The sequence below is a fragment of the Portunus trituberculatus genome, chromosome 34 (assembly GCF_017591435.1).
Source record: "Portunus trituberculatus isolate SZX2019 chromosome 34, ASM1759143v1, whole genome shotgun sequence".
NCBI classification, from domain to species: Eukaryota; Metazoa; Arthropoda; class Malacostraca; order Decapoda; family Portunidae; genus Portunus; species Portunus trituberculatus.
In genome coordinates, this window is record NC_059288.1 from 8664449 (window position 1) to 8680543 (window position 16095).

General features: G+C 41.2%; 1 protein-coding gene across 1 annotated transcript in view; it reads left to right on the forward strand.

Moving 5' to 3' along the window:
- The first annotated feature begins 26 nt into the window (after nucleotides 1-26).
- The window catches only part of LOC123512858 (nuclear factor related to kappa-B-binding protein-like), a 39428-nt gene continuing 23359 nt past the window's right edge, over nucleotides 27-16095 (forward strand). Inside the window, exons 1-6 of the mRNA XM_045269512.1 lie at nucleotides 27-249; nucleotides 8319-8466; nucleotides 10375-10568; nucleotides 11397-11523; nucleotides 13013-13142; nucleotides 13650-13873. Coding sequence (XP_045125447.1) covers nucleotides 38-249; nucleotides 8319-8466; nucleotides 10375-10568; nucleotides 11397-11523; nucleotides 13013-13142; nucleotides 13650-13873 — 1035 coding nt within the window. The 5' untranslated portion in view covers nucleotides 27-37. The remainder of the gene's footprint in view (nucleotides 250-8318; nucleotides 8467-10374; nucleotides 10569-11396; nucleotides 11524-13012; nucleotides 13143-13649; nucleotides 13874-16095) is intronic.

A 16095-nucleotide genomic window follows, 5' to 3' on the forward strand; every position in this document is an offset into this window, starting at 1 on the left:
AAAAAATATAAAATTGTTGAGTTTATTTACTATTTACATGATAAATAGCGGTCAAAACAGAGGTGGTGGCGGACGCTGCACAATGGCCGCCGGGGGAGAAGACATCCAGGGGCGGAAATTTCCATTTTTCGAAGGCGGTGACGGCGGGGTGTGGCGGAGCGAGGCCGGACCAGCGTGGCGAGGGACCTGCTACCCCGTAACGCCCCTAACACCGCAGCAAAGCCCTCAATTCCCCGCGCAGGACCCGAGGTGAGCCCTGAAATAGCCGAGGAACACCACTTATCACACTGGGTTTTGCCAAGTTATTACCTGCCACTGGCCGCCTCCTGCCCTCGCGGCGCCTCGGCTCGGCGGTGCTGCGACTCCTGCTCACACCCAGCCCCCAGCAGCCCCCATACCACGTGACGGGGGTGTACTGCGCTCGAAGACCTTTATAGTGAAGGCAACAGAGCTATTTGTGAGTGCACTGTATTGGGGTCAAGCCCGCCGCCCACCGCTCAGGTAACACACAGGCTCCGCGGCTCACCTGTGTCCACCCACGCCCACTCCCCCGGCACGTGTACTGGGGCTGCCTGCTGCCTCCCCTCCCCCCCTGGCCAGCCCCCGGGGTACCAGCTATGGGGTGGTGGGGGTGTGCGGGCAGACCTCACTGTGGTATTATGTTTGTGGTGGTTGCTGTTGTTTTCTTCGTTTTCTGTTGTTTTTTTGGGTGTTTTTTTCTGTGTTTTATTGTAAGGTTTAATTATTAAGTTGCTATTTTTTTTCTTTTTTCTTATTTTTTTTCTCGTCGTTTTCTGTTCAGTTGTTGGTGTTTTGGGTGTAGTGTAGTGTGGTGTGGTGTCCTCCATACCCCCTCCCTCCCTTCCACCCTCCACACCTTCCCCCCTGTGTGTGGGTGCAGGCCATGGGGTGCTCCTGGCAGTGTGTCTTTCAAAATGGTCTTATTTCTTCGTCAGTGCCAGAGATGGACAAACTTTTCACTGCACGAGCCACGTTACAAAAAAAGTCACAATTTTTATAGAGCCGCATTATATATTTGTCCAAAACGATTCATATTTTAAACGGACAAAATGAAAAGGTTTTAACCTCTTCAGTACTGGGATGCATTTTTACCTTGAGATTTGTGTACCATTAGACCATTTTATTGTCATTAAGAAGGGTCTTTGTAGGTCACAAGATTAATGGCCACAGTCTTCACCATTTTAATCCATTTAGTTCTGGGATGCATTTTTACCTTGAGATTTGTGTGCGATAAGACCATTTTATTGATATTAGGAACAGTCTACTTAGGTCAGAAGTTTAATAGCCACAGTCTTCATAATTTTAACCCCTTCAGTACTGGGATGCATTTTTACCTTGAGATTTGTGCACCATTAGACCATTTTATTGTCATTAGGAACAGTCTATGGAGGTCACAAGGTTAATGGCCTCAGTCTTCACAATTTTAACCTCTTCAGTACTGGGATGCATTTTTACCTTGAGATTTGTGTACCATTAGACCATTTTATTGTCATTAGGAATAGTCTATGGAGGTCAGAAGGTTAATAGCCACAGTCTTCACTATTTTAGCCCCTTTAGTTTGGGACACATTTTTAGCTTGAGATTCATGTACCATTAGACCATTTTATTGTCATTAGGAACGGTCTATGTAGGTCTCAAGATTAATGGCCACAGTCTTCACTATTTTAATCCCTTCGGTACTAAAATCACTAAATAGTAACCAGAAGGAATATAGAAATGCATCATGGTACTGAAGGGGTAAATACAACTAGGTAAGTACACACACACACACACACACACACACACACACACACACACACACACACACACACACACACACACACACACACACACACACACTACAAAAAATGGCTACAAGAATGGTTCCAGAATTTAAAGGGATGGCATATGAGGAGAGACTAAAGGCAATGGATCTACCAACCTTGGAGCAGAGAAGATACAAGTTTATAAATTGATTAACGGAATGGATGAAGTGGATAATGAGAAACTGATCCTGAGAGAAGAATATGACTTTAGAAGCACAAGATCGCATAGTAAGAAACTAAGGAAGGGCCGATGTCTGAGAGATGTTAAAAAATTTAGTTTCCCGCAAAGGTGTGTTGAGACTTGAAACAGTTTGAGTGAGGAAGTGGTAGCAGCAAAGAGTGTACATAGTTTTAAAGAAAAATTGGATAAGTGTAGATATGGAGACGGGACCACACGAGCATAAAGCCCAGGCCCTGTAAAACTACAACTAGGTAAATACACACATTGGAGTAGCATTTCACTACATGGACAAAGAAATGATGAAGAAATTGAAAAGTATTATAATAAGACCCAGATTTGAATATGCAGTAGTGTGGACCCCTCATAAAAAGAAACACTTAAGGAAGTTGGAGAGACTACAAAAAATGGCTACAAGAATGGTTCCAGAATTGGAAGGGATGACATATGAGGAGAGACTAAAGGCTATGGATCTACCAACCCTGGAACAAAGAAGGGAGAGAGGAGATCTGATACAAGTTTATAAATTGATCAACGGAATGGACCAAGTGGATAATGAGAAACTGATCCTGAGAGAAGAATATGACATTCGAAGCACAAGATCGCATAGTAAAATGCTGAGAAAAGGAAGATGTCTGAGAGATGTTAAAAAATATAGTTTCCTGCAAAGATGTGTTGAGACTTGGAACAGTTTGAGTGAAGAAGTAGTGTCTGCAACGAGTGTGCATACTTTTAAAGTAAGATTGGATAAGTGCAGATATGGAGACGGGGCCACACGAGCATAAAGCCCAGGCCTTGTAAAACGACAACTAGGTAAATACACACACACACACACACACACACACACTGTATTTATTTAGATTTAAAAAAGGTGTTTGATAAAGTGTCACATGAAAGATTACTATGGAAGTTAGAGGAGAAGGGTGGCTTAAAAGGAAGCACATTGAGATGGATGGAAAATTACTTGAGGGGAAGAGAAATAAGGACGGTAGTTAAAGATATGAAGTCTAAGTGGAGAGCAGTAGACAGTGGAGTGCCACAGGGGTCAGTATTGGCGCCAATACTTTTTCTCACATATATACAAACAACATGCCAGAGGGAGTGAACAGCTACATAAATATGTTTGTGGACGATGCAAAACTGTGCAGAGTCATTAAACAAAAAGAGGATTGTGAAATACTTTTTTTTTTTTTTTTTTTTTTTTTTTACATTACAAGGGCACTGGCCAAGGGCAAACAAAGTGTTGGAAAAAAAAAAATCCCGCTGGTTGCCAGGCCCTGTTAAGAAGAAAGGAGAAAGAGAAAAAACAAAAAAAATCTAAAAGGAGGGTCCAGTTAACGTAAGAGGTGTCTTGACACTCCTCTTTGAAAGAGTTTAAGTCATAGGCAGGTGGAAATACAGACACAGGTAGAGAGTTCCAGAGTTTACCAGTGTAGGGAATGAAGGAGTGAAGATACTGGTTAACTCTTGCATTAGGAAGATGGACAGAATAGGGATGAGAAGAAGTAGAGAGTCTTGTGCAGCGAGGCCGCAGGAGGGGGAAGGCATGCAGTTAGCAAGTTCAGAAGAGCAGACAGCATGAAAACAGCGGTAGAAGACAGATAAAGATGCAACATTGCGGCGGTGACTTAAAGAATCAAGACAGTCAGTTAGAGGAGAAGAGTTGATAAGACGAAAAGCTTTAGATTCCACCTTGTTTAGTAAAGCTGTGTGTGGATCCCCCAGACATGAGAGCCATACTCCATACACGGGCGGATAAGGCCCTTGTACAGAGCAAGCAGCTGGGAGGGAGAGAAAATGGACGAAGACGCCATAGGACACCTAACTTCTTGGAAGCTGATTTAGCAAGAGTAGAGATGTGAAATTTCCAGTTTAGATTTTTAGTGAAGGATAGACCGAGTGTGTTTAATGTAGAGGAGAGGGAAGTTGAGTGTTATTGAAGAAGAGAGGATAGTTGTCTGGAAGGTTATGTCGAGTAGATAGTTGTAGAAATTGAGTTTTTGAGGCATTGAACAAAACCAGGTTTTCTCTGCCCCAATCAGAAACAAGTGAAAGATCAGAAGTTAGGCGTCCTATAGCATCTCGCCTTGAGTCATTTAATTGTTGTTGGGTTGGGCGTCTGTTGAACGCTGTTGAATAATGCAGGGTGGTATCATCAGCATAGGAGTGGATAGGGCATTGAGTCAGATTTAGGAGATCATTGATGAATAATAGAAAGAGAGTGGGTGATAGGACAGAACCCTGTGGAACACCACTGTTGATAGTTTTAGGGAAGAACAGTGACCGTCTACTACAGCAGCAATAGAACGATCGGAAAGGAAACTGGAGATGAAGGTACAGAGAGAAGGATAGAATCCGTAGGAGGGTAGTTTAGAAATTAAAGATTTGTGCCAGACTCTATCGAAGGCTTTCGATATGTCAAGGCCGACAGCAAAGGTTTCACCGAAGTCCCTAAAAGAGGATGACCAAGATTCAGTTAGGAAAGTAAGAAGATCACCAGTAGATCTGCCTTTACGGAAACCATACTGGCAATCAGAGAGAAGGTTGTGAGCTGATAGATGCCTCATTATCTTCCTATTAAGGATAGACTCAAAGGCTTTAGAAAGGCAGGAAATCAAAGCTATAGGGCAGTAGTTAGAAGGATTGGAGTGGTCACCTTTTTTAGGGACAGGTTGAATGTGAGCAAACTTCCAGCAAGAAGGATAAATAGAAGTAGAGAGACACAGATGAAAGAGTTTGACCAGGCAGTGAGCGAGTTCGGAAGCACAGTTTTTGAGAACAACAGGAGGGACTCCATCCGGACCGTAAGGAAGACTTAAACAAGATCTGGAAATGGAGTAAAAAATGGGGAATGGAATTCTATGTGGACAAAAGCCATGTCATGGAAATGTGAAAAAGTGAAAGACGACCCATGGGAATCTATAAGATGGGAGATGGAGTAGAACTAGAAAAAGTGAAAAAGGAAAAGGACTTGGGAGTGACAATGGAAGAAAATAATCAACCGGTAAGCCATATTGATAGAATTTTCAGAGAGACATATAATTTGCTAAGGAATATTGGATTAGCATTTCACTATATGGACAAAGAAATGATGAATAAATTGATTAGTACTAAAATAAGACCCAGATTGGAATATGCAGGAGTTGTGTGGACCCCCCATAAAAAGAAACACAAAGAAATTGGAGAGACTACAAAAAATGCCTACAAGACTGGTTCCAGAATTTAAAGGGATGACATATGAGGAGAGACTAAAAGCTATGGATCTACCAACCCTGGAACAGAGAAGAGAGAGAGGGTATCTGATACAAGTTTATAAATTGATTAACGGAATGGACCAAGTGGATAATGAGAAACTAATCCTGAGAGAAGAATATGACATTAGAAGCACAAGATCGCATTGTAAGAAACTGAGGAAGGGAAGATGTCTGAGAGATGTTAAAAAATATAGTTTCCCGCAAAGATGTGTTGAGACTTGGAACAGTTTGAGTGTCAGCAACGAGTGTGCATAGTTTTAAAATAAGATTGGATAAGTGTAGATATGGAGACGGGACCACACGAGCATAAAGCCCAGGCCCTGTAAAACTACAACTAGGTAAATACAACTAGGTAAAATACACACACACCTGTGGAAGAAAAAAAAAAAGAAAGAAAGAAAAAATAAAATAAATAAATAAATAAGTAAATTAATTAATAATAAAAAAAAAAAAAAATCTCAGTATTATTTGGCATTGCTTGGTATTTTTCTCCTTCAAATTTGACTAACATTTGTCGAGCCGCAGGTATTCCTTTGGTGTGTGTCATGCATCCTGTGGGCCGTAATTTGCCACACCTGCTCTGTGCTATTACTTTTATCACTGAGCACATTTCCTTTCTTCTTTGTGTGTGTGTGTGTGTGTGTGTGTGTGTGTGTGTGTGTCTGTGTGTCTTCTGTGTGTGTGTGTGTGTGTGTGTGAACAGGGGCTGTGTGTGTGTGTGTGTGTGTGTGTGTGTGTGTGTGTGTGTGTGTGTGTGTGTGTGTGTGTGTGTGTGTGTGTGTGTGTGTGAGATTCACCTCGGTCGTCTGCTGGTCGCCCAGCCAGTCTTCCCCATTACGGAGCGAACTCAAAGCTCATAGACCAATCTTCGGGTAGGACTGAGACCACATAACACACTCCACACACCGGGAAAGCGAGGCCACAACCCCTTCAGTTACATCCTGTACCTATTTACTGCTAGGTGAACAGGGGCCACACATTAAGAGGCTTGTCCATTTGCCTCACCACTTACCGGGATTCGAACCCGGCCCTCTCGATTGTGAGTCGAGTGCTAACCACTACACTACGCGGAGTGTGTGTGTCTGTGTGTGTGTGTGTGTGTGTGTGTGTGTGTGTGTGTGTGTGTGTGTGATTTATTTTATTATTTTTTTATTTCTTCAGAGAGAGAGAGAGAGAGAGAGAGAGAGTGTTGGTTAGTGTCTTGAAATCTCCCTTTTAAATGAGTTCAGGTCATGGAAAGACTGAAATACATGTAAATACAGAAGCAGGCAGGGAGTTCCAGAGTTCACCAGAGATTACTAGAGTTTAGCAGAGTTTGCCAAGCCAGTCCCCTTATGATGCACACCAATGAATACCTAAACTCATTTCTGCTCTCTAAAATGTCTTCTAAAACCTTGCTACCCTACCCTACCTAGCTGAACCTAACCTAATCTAATGTGACCTCAACCGAACCCAACCCAACCTAACCTAACCTATCCTATCCAAACCCAACCCAGCCCAGCCCAATCCAACCCAACCTGTCCTGTCCTCTCCTGTCCTGTCCTGTCCTGTCCTGTCCTGTCCTATCCTATCCTATCCTGTCCTATCCTATCCTACCCTACCCTATCCTACCCTACCCTATCTTATCCTATCCTATCTTATCTGAACCCAAGCCAACCCAACCCAACATATCCTATCCTGTCCTATTCTATCCTAACCCAACCCAACCCAACCTAGCTCAACCTAACTTAACCTCACCTTGTCTGTGTTTCTTTCATCAGTTTGCAGGAACCCAGTGATGGAAAAGATAGTTTACCAGATTTTTTTAAATTTATTTATTTATTTTTTGTGTAAGAGAGGAAGACTGGCCAAGAGCAACAAAAATCTAAAGAAAAAGTGTCCAATTTGTCGCCAGTCTCCTTTACAGAGCCAACAGAATTACCAGACAGTTTACCAGAATTTGCCATGCCAACAAATACACACTAATTAATTTCCACCTCTTTAACTCCTTCACTAATGGGACACTCTTATCACTAGTTTTGGTGTGATTAGATGATTTTACTTACATTGAAACAGTCTATAGAGGTCAGAAGATTAATGGCCAGTCTTCACTATTTTAATCCTGCACATAAGTTTCTGAAGCTGTATAGTCACCAAATAGAAAGCAGAATGAATATGGAAATGCATTGTGGTACTGAAGAGGTTAATATCTTTCATAAAACCTTGAAAAGTCTAACTCCACTGATCTTTTAGGGAACTGGCAGTCAAGTGGGCCTTTTTTTTTTTTTTTTTTTTGTTGCCCTTGGCCAGCTTCCCTTTTCCATAATAATAAAAAGAAAAAGAGACAGAGTACCAGATTTTGCCATGCCAACAATCCACTAACTCAAATCCCTTCATCCCTTCAGTACTGGGATGCATTTTTACCATGAGATTAGTGTACCATTAGACCATTTTATTGACATTAGGAAGGCTCTATAGAGGTCAAAAGATTAATGGTCAGAGTCTTCACTATTTTAATCCCCCACATGACTTTTGGAAGCTGTGTAAAATCACCAAATAGTAACCAGAATGAATATGAAAACACGTCATGCTACTAAAGGGCTTAACATATCTCCTGAAACCTCAATATCTCTCGCCTTGCAGGAACCCAGTGATGGAGAAGACAGTTTACCAGACAATTACCAAATAGTTTACCAGAGTTTACGAAGCCAACAAATACCCACTAACTGACTCCAATCCCTTAACCCCTTCAGTACTGGGACGCATTTTTACCATGAGTTTTGAGTGCGATTAGACAATTTTATTTACACTGGCAAGGCTCTATGGAAATGAGAAGGTTAATGGTCCAGATTGTTCACTATTTTAATCTCCCCATGAGATTTTGAAGCTGTATAAAATCACCTAATAGAAGCCTGAATAAACTGAAACCTTCTTAATATCTCTCGCCTTGCAGGAACCCAGTGATGGAGAAGATAGTTTACTTGACAGAATTACTAGATAGTTTACCAAGCCAACAAATACCCACTAACTGACTCCAATCCCTGAATATCTCTCCTGAAACCTTAATGTCTCGCCTTGCAGGAACCCAGTGATGGAGAAGATAGTGTACGCAGGTGTGTCCCTGGAGATCCCATCAGAGGTGTGTGAGAATATCAACATCCTCTTTGAAATGATATCGCCGGATACGTGGAACAACCATCTCACTGACGAACACCGCGAGAGGCTCATGGTGTGTGTCTTTGTGTGTGTGTCTCTGTGTGTCTGTGTGTTGGTGTCTGTTTCTCTCTGTGTGTTTCTGTCTCTCTATTTTTTTTCTTTTTGTTCCAAGATTTATGTGTTTGGTTTCTCTCTCTCTCTCTCTCTCTCTCTCTCTCTCTCTCTCTCTCTCTCTCTCTCTCTCTCTCTCTCTCTCTCTCTCTCTCTCTCTCTCTCTCTCTCTCTCTCTCTCTCTCTCTCTCTCTCTCTCTCTCTCTCTAACTGTTTGTGTGTTTCTGTCTCCCTGTTTCTATATTCTGGAATGCATTGCCAGAGAGGGTTGTAAATAGCACTAGTTTGACAATGTTTAAAAACAGATTAGATAAACACTTAAATTTATTAGATTTTTAATTATGTATAGCGCTGCATGATAGTTTTATAAGAAATTTACTATAGTTAAACAAGACATGATCCCCATGTATGGGGACCACAAATTGTAGAGGATTTCACTGCAGGACTTAGCCCTGTTAATGGGCCAAATATTTAGAATTAGTATATAATGTATTGTGTACTTGTAAGTGTATCTTTAAGTACTGATGACGAGGTCGCTGTGCGACTGATACAGGATAACCTAGATGGGCCCTGGTGGCCCTTTGTTATCCTATTATTTATGTTATGTTATATGTTATGTTTTTTTAATTTTCTGTGTGTCTATGTCCCTTTATCTCTCTCTCTCTCTCTCTCTCTCTCTCTCTCTCTCTCTCTCTCTCTCTCTCTCTCTCTCTCTCTCTCTCTCTCTCTCTCTCTCTAAATATTTGTTTGTTTCTGTCTCCCTGTTTCTATATTTCTTTGTTTTTTGTTTTCTTTCCTATATTTCTGTATGTCTATGTCCCTTTATCTCTCTCTCTCTCTCTCTCTCTCTCTCTCTCTCGTCAATCAGAATTTGTCATTCTCTTATTTATTGTGTTTCCTCTTTCCTTTCTGTCATGGTGGCTCTAAAATTTGTACATTGTTTTGCTTATTTATTCTGTTTGTTTATGTGTTAGTGGTGTTGTGTTTGTGTTCTTTGTTATTTCCTTATTTGTTCTTTGTCACTTCCTGGGTCTTTGTTTCCCTTTTTTTTTTCTTTGCTCACGTTAACCCAAATGGACGTCACTGTGTAGCCTGGCCGTCACTCACCACACACCTCATATATTTCTTCCTGCAGGCTTTCTTTTATTTCACCTTTTTTTTCATTCTCTAGATCTTTGTTTTTCTCTTTTCTTTTCTCTTGTTAACCAAATTGACGTCACTGTGTAGCCTGGCCGTCACTCACCATTCACCTCACACACACTTCCTCCTGCAGTTTTTTTTTTTTTTTATTTTTTTTCTATTTATACCATGTTGGCTTTTCACGGGAATTTATGGGCTAAAGGAGGTACTTTTTTGGGTACCTCCTATCTCAAAGCCCACCCGCTAGGAAACCCTTACCCTGAGTGAGGAAGCCCAATCTACACTCACACCTTTTTATTTATCATTTTTCACTGCCTGGGTCTTTGTTTCCCTTCTTTTATTTGCTATTGTTTACTAAAATTGACGTTACTGTATAGCCTGGCCGTCAATCACTGTTCACCTCTCACACACTTCTGTCCTGCAGGTATTTCTTTTTATTTTTCTTTTCTCATTCTCTAGGTCCTTGTTTTCCTTCTTTTCTTTTGCTTGTGCTAACCAAAATTGACATCTGTAGCCTGGCTATCACTCACCACACACCTCACACACACTTTCATTCTGCATGGCTTCTTTTTATTTACTCTTTCTCATTCCCTGGGGCTTTATTTTCCTGTTTTCTTTGCTCTTGTTAACACCAATTTCAGTTAACATGAGCGAAGAAAAGTGACATTCAATTTAGGTCACTGTAGCCTGGCCGTCACTCCTCACCTCAACACTTCCTTCCGTCCTGCAGGGGTTTCTTCCCACGTTCCCCCAAAATGACCTGCAGGAGAAGACACGCACTCTGGAAATGTTTTTTATGGATGAGAATTTCCGCCACGGCACTCCACTCCGCCTCTTCCACGAGCAGCTGTGTAAAGGATTCTTCAACCCAGAGATTGCCAAGATGAGAGCCATCCACAAGAAGATTCTGTTCAAGGAGTACAGGTGGGTGGGTGCTGGCCGGGTGCTGGGTGAGTGCTGGGTGGGTGCTGGGTGTGAGGGGGTGCTGGGTGTGGGGGGAGTGCTGGATAGGTGTTGGGTGGGTGCTGGCTGCTGGGTGAGTGCTGGGTGCTGGGTGTGAGGGGGTGCTAGGTGGGTTGGGGCTGGCCAAGATGGAGGGATTGCTAACCTGGGTTGTTGTTCTTTCTCTTTGGTTTGTTTTCTTCATTTTTCTTACGTTTGTATTGAGAGTAGATGTTAATTTTTCTTTGTCTTATTTATTGTATTTTATTTATTTATTTATTTATTCATTTATTTATTTATTTACTTATTTATATTTGTCAGTAACCAGGGTTGATGTTCCTTCTCTGGTGTATTTTGTTTATTTTTTATTGCCAGTAACAAGAATGGATATTATTTTTCCTTTGTTTTATTCTATTTATTATTTACTTATTAATTAATGTCTGTAACAAGGATTAACATTCTTTTCTTTATTTTTTTATGTGTCTTGCTGGGATAAATATTTTTTTCCTGTGTTTTATTTTATTTATTCTTTTTATGGAAGATAGGAAACAGGCTAAGGACAACAAAAACTGTGATTAATTGAAAAAAAAGGGTCCACTGAGATGCCAGTCCCCAAACAGAGTCAAAAGAATTAAGGCCAAAAGAATGAGATAAATGTCTTGATCAAACAAACAAGACCCACTGAGATGCCATTCCCCAAGCAGGTCCCATAGAGTTAGCCAAAAGAATGGGATAAACGTCTTTAATATAATACCACTTCACTACACTTCACCACCACCACCACTACTACCACCATCACCACCACCACAGGTACAGACAGAAGCAGTACCTACACCACACCCTGGAGGAGATCCTGGTGAGGCGGAAGAGGGTGCTGGACATAGTGAGCAGCATGCCACCTGATGACGTGCCCAAGATACCCAGACTGCCTCCACTGGTAAGCTGTCACCTGCCCTGTATTGTTCCCTCCTACTGTGTGCTGTTGCTGGCTTGTCTCTCTAGTTGTGTTGTGTCTTGGTTTACTTAAGATACCCAGACTGTCTCCACTGGTAAGCTGTCACCTGCCCTGTATAGTTCCCTCTCACTGTGCTGGTGCTGGCTTGTCTCTTTCTGGTTGTGTTGTGTTGTGTTGTGAAATTTTGTCTTCTCTCGGTTGTTTTGGTGTTTGTTTGACTTGTTTTGTATTTTTGTTTTGTTTTCTTGTGTTTTGTATATTCTTTTTACTGTTTGTCTAGTTGTGTTGTCTCTCGGTTTACTGTGTTGTGTTGTGTTTTGTTGTGAAATTTTGTCTTCTCACTTGTTTTGTGTTTCTTTGACTTGTTTTGTACTTATTTATTTTGTTGTTTTTTTTTCGTTTTACTGTTTGTTTACTTGTGTTGCTCTTGGTTTACTGTCTGTTTTGTGTTCTGCCATCAAATTTTGTCTTCTTATGGTTGCTTTGGGTTTGTCTTATGTTTGTATTTTCCTTTTGTTTTCCTTTTGTTTATTCTTTTACTGTCCATATTTTGTTTACTCTTGTTTCACTGTGGTCCATGGTCTGAAATGATTCTTTGAAAGGGCTCTAGATTGAGGTTGTCAGGGTTTTCAAAGGTGTTTTTATAGTCCTAGTGATAGATTAACAAGATTTTGATATTATGAACAGGAGAAAGTGTCTTGGAAACTTGGCTCATTGTTTCTGTGGCCTTGGAAAATTGTCATGGTGAGAGAGCAAAGTGTTTCTAAGTATGTATCTTTCTCTTACCTTCCTTCCTCTTATGTATCTGTGTTCTTTCTCTCCATTTTATAACATCTTTCTCTTGCCTTCCTTCCTCTTATGTATCTGTGTTCTTTCTCTTCATTTTATAACATCTTTGTCTTCCTTCTTCACTGTCTATATTTCTGTCTCCTACATATCCTCCTTGCTCTTCATCACCACCACGTTCATACACCTTTCCTTTCCTTTGTGCCTCCTCCTCCTCCCTTGTCTGTGTCTCTAGTGTGAGGGGTTGATGGCATGTACAAGTCTCCTCCAGTGGTTTCTGTCCCTTGCATCTTCCTCTGTGCCTCCCATCCTTTGCAGTTTTAATGTAATTCCATCCTTTATACTCTCTGTCTTATCCTTAATCTTTTCTTCACTTTCTTTTTTTTTCTTTCATGGTCTTTTATTTGGTATCTTCTCTTCTCCATACATGACCAAACTATCATATTTTCTTTTTCTTTTTGTTTTTAAATCTCTTCATTATGCATTCCACACTCTCTCTCTCTCTCTCTCTCTCTCTCTCTCTCTCTCTCTCTCTCTCTCTCTCTCTCTCTCTCTCTCTCTCTCTCTCTCTCTCTCTCTCTCTCTCTCTCTCTCTCTCTCTCTCTCTCTCTCTCTCTCTCTCTCTCTCTCTCTCGTCACTGTTTCATATCTGAGTGGTACACCTTCTCTCCTCTCTGCACCACAGCACAACAAGAAGAAGAGCTCCAGAACCTCCATTGAGTACTGCACCAAGAAGCGATACTTCCGGGAGCTGGCGGCCATCAAGGCGGAGGTCGGCGACACCAGCGACCTTTCCGAGGATGAGATCTACCCAGGTGTGTGTTTGGGGGCTGTGGAGGCAGGCTGGATGTCATGTTATTGTATTGTCTGTCTTATGTCTACTTCTACTTCTACTTGTATTTTTACTACTACTACTACTACTACTACTACTACTACTACTACTACTACTACTAGAGAAAGTTACTCTGAAACTCCCTACCTGCTTCAGTATTCTGTAAGAGGGAGGCTTCAAGACATTTTAGATTTTTTTTTTTTTTTTTTTTTTTTTTTTCTCTTGATGTTCAGAGTATTTAAGGTAATTTCAATGAGCCTTTAGGTATTTGTATTTGTAAATCAAGACAGGTTTAGAAAACGTACAAACTTTATGCCGGTAAATTGTAAGTCACTTTTATGTGAAAGAAGAATTCAGATTTGTAAACCCAGACACTTGTAAAAGATCTGATATAAATTGCATGGTTGTAAATTGCAACTCACTTTACCTGTGTGTCTGTTTTCTAACCTTGACTCATCTCTTTCCCTCATCACCACCACCACCACCACAGAGGGGCCCGGTGCGTCGCTGAACAAGAAGCAGCGGCGGCAGCTTGGGGGCCTAGAGTCGTCGCTGCCGCCAGACCTGCTGCCGGTGCGCGCCACTCACAGCAGCGGCTCCCTAGCACTGGACCTGGAGCTGCGCATCACACCCACCAACAACCCACTGGACCTCACCGATGACCACTTCAGAGCCATGCTGGCAGCACACAGGCTCAGGCGCACCAAGAGAGAGGTGTGTGTGTGTATTTACCTAGTTGTAGTTTTACAGGGCCTGGGCTTTATGCTCGTGTGGCCCCATTCTGATCCATTCTGTTAATCAATTTATAAACTTGTATCAGATCCCCTCTTTCTCTTCTCTGTTCCAGGCTTGGTAGATCCGTAGCTTTTAGTCTCTCCTCATATGTCATCCCTTTAAATTCTGGAACCATTCTTGTAGCCATTTTTTGTAGTCTCTCCAATTTCCTTATGTGTTTCTTATTATGGGGGGTCCACACAACTCCTGCATATTCCAATCTAGGTCTTATTTTAGTACTTATCAATTTATTCATCATTTCTTTGTCCATATAGTGAAATGCTAATCCAATATTCCTTAGCAAATTATATGTCTCTGAAAATTTTATTAATATGGCTTACCAGTTAATTATTTTCTTCCATTGTCACTCCCAAGTCCTTTTCCTTTTTTATTTTTCTAGTTCTACTCCATCTCCCATCTTATAGATTCCCACTGGTCGTCTTTCACTTTTTCCCATTTCCATGACATGGCTTTTGTCCACATTGAATTCCATCTCCCATTTTTTACTCCATTTCCAGATCTTGTTTAAGTCTTCCTGTAGTATTTCACAATCCTCTTTTGTTTAATGACTCTGCACAGTTTCGCATCGTCCACAAACAGATTTATGTAGCTGTTCACTCCTCTGGCATGTCGTTTATATATACGAGAAAAAGTATTGGCGCCAATACTGTGTGTGTGTGTGTGTGTGTGTGTGTGTGTGTGTGTGTGTGTGTGTGTGTGTGTGTGTGTGTGTGTGTACCTATTTGTGTATTACAGGGCCCGAGCTAAGCTCTCTGTGTACTGTCTCCTTGTCCACTCCTGTCATATCTCTCTTTCATCTCATTGACACACACTGCGTCAACGACATCACTGCTCAGTTTATTCCACTTTTCAATACTACGAAGCGGGAAACTGTATTTTCTCACGTCATTTAGACAGATGTCTTTATTAGTTTTTTCCATGTCCTCGGAGATGATTACTTGTGGTCACCTTTATCAACTCTCTGTCCAATATGTCAATCTTGTTCACCAATTTATACATAGTTATCATGTCTCCCCTTATTCTTCTCTCTTCTAATGTGGTCAGCCCCAGTTCCTCAGTCTTTCCTCATAGTCTAACTCCTGAGTCCTGGTACCATCCTTGTTGCCAGCCTCTGTACCCTTTCCACCTTCTTCACATTTTTCTTCATATGCGGTGACCAGACACAAGCTGCATATTCTAACTGGGGTCTTATTAAGGTGCATAATATCTTCTTCATCATTCCTTCATCTAGGTAGTGGAATGCAAGGCCAATATTTTGAAGCATGTTATATGTTTTCCAAAATATCTTGTTAATGTGTTTCTCCGGTGACAAAGTGTTTTGCACGGTTACTCCTAAGTCTTTCTCCTCATTGGTCTCTTTAATTTTCTCATCACCCAGCCTGTAATCCCTGTTTGGTCTGTATCTACTTCTTCCCATTTTCATAACATGGCTCTTGTTTATATTAAATTCCATCTGCCACTCTTTACTCCACTCATATATTTTATCAAGATCTTCCTGTAACTTGTTACAATCTTCCACATTCTTTACTCTCCTCATAATTTTAGTATCGTCCGCAAACATATTCATGTAACTGTCAATTCCTACTGGCATATCATTAACATAAATCAAAAACATGATGGGACCAAGCACTGACCCTTGTGGAACTCCACTGGTTACCTTCTTCCACTCGGACTTCTTTCCTCTCACCACTGTTCTCATTTCTCTTCCCACTAAGTAATTTTCCATCCATTTTGCTAGTTTATCACTTACACCTCCAATCTTCTTTAGTTTCCACATCAGTCTATTGTGTGGCACTTTATCAAAGGCCTTTCTCAAGTCCAGGTAGATAGCATCCACCCATCCCTCTCTATGTTGTATGTCAGTCACTCTTGAATAAAAACATAATAAATTGGATACACACGATCTTCCTTTTCTGAAACCAAATTGCCTTTCATTCAGAATGTTTTCACTTTTTAGATGCTCACTCCATTTTGCTTTAATTACTTCTTCACATACCTTGCACAATATACTAGTCAACGATACTGGTCTATAATTTAGCGGTTCCATTCTACTACCATTCTTATATATAGGCACAATGTCAGCTCTTTTCCACTCTTTCGGGACTATTCCGGTTTCGAGAGCAGGACACTAACTGTACCCC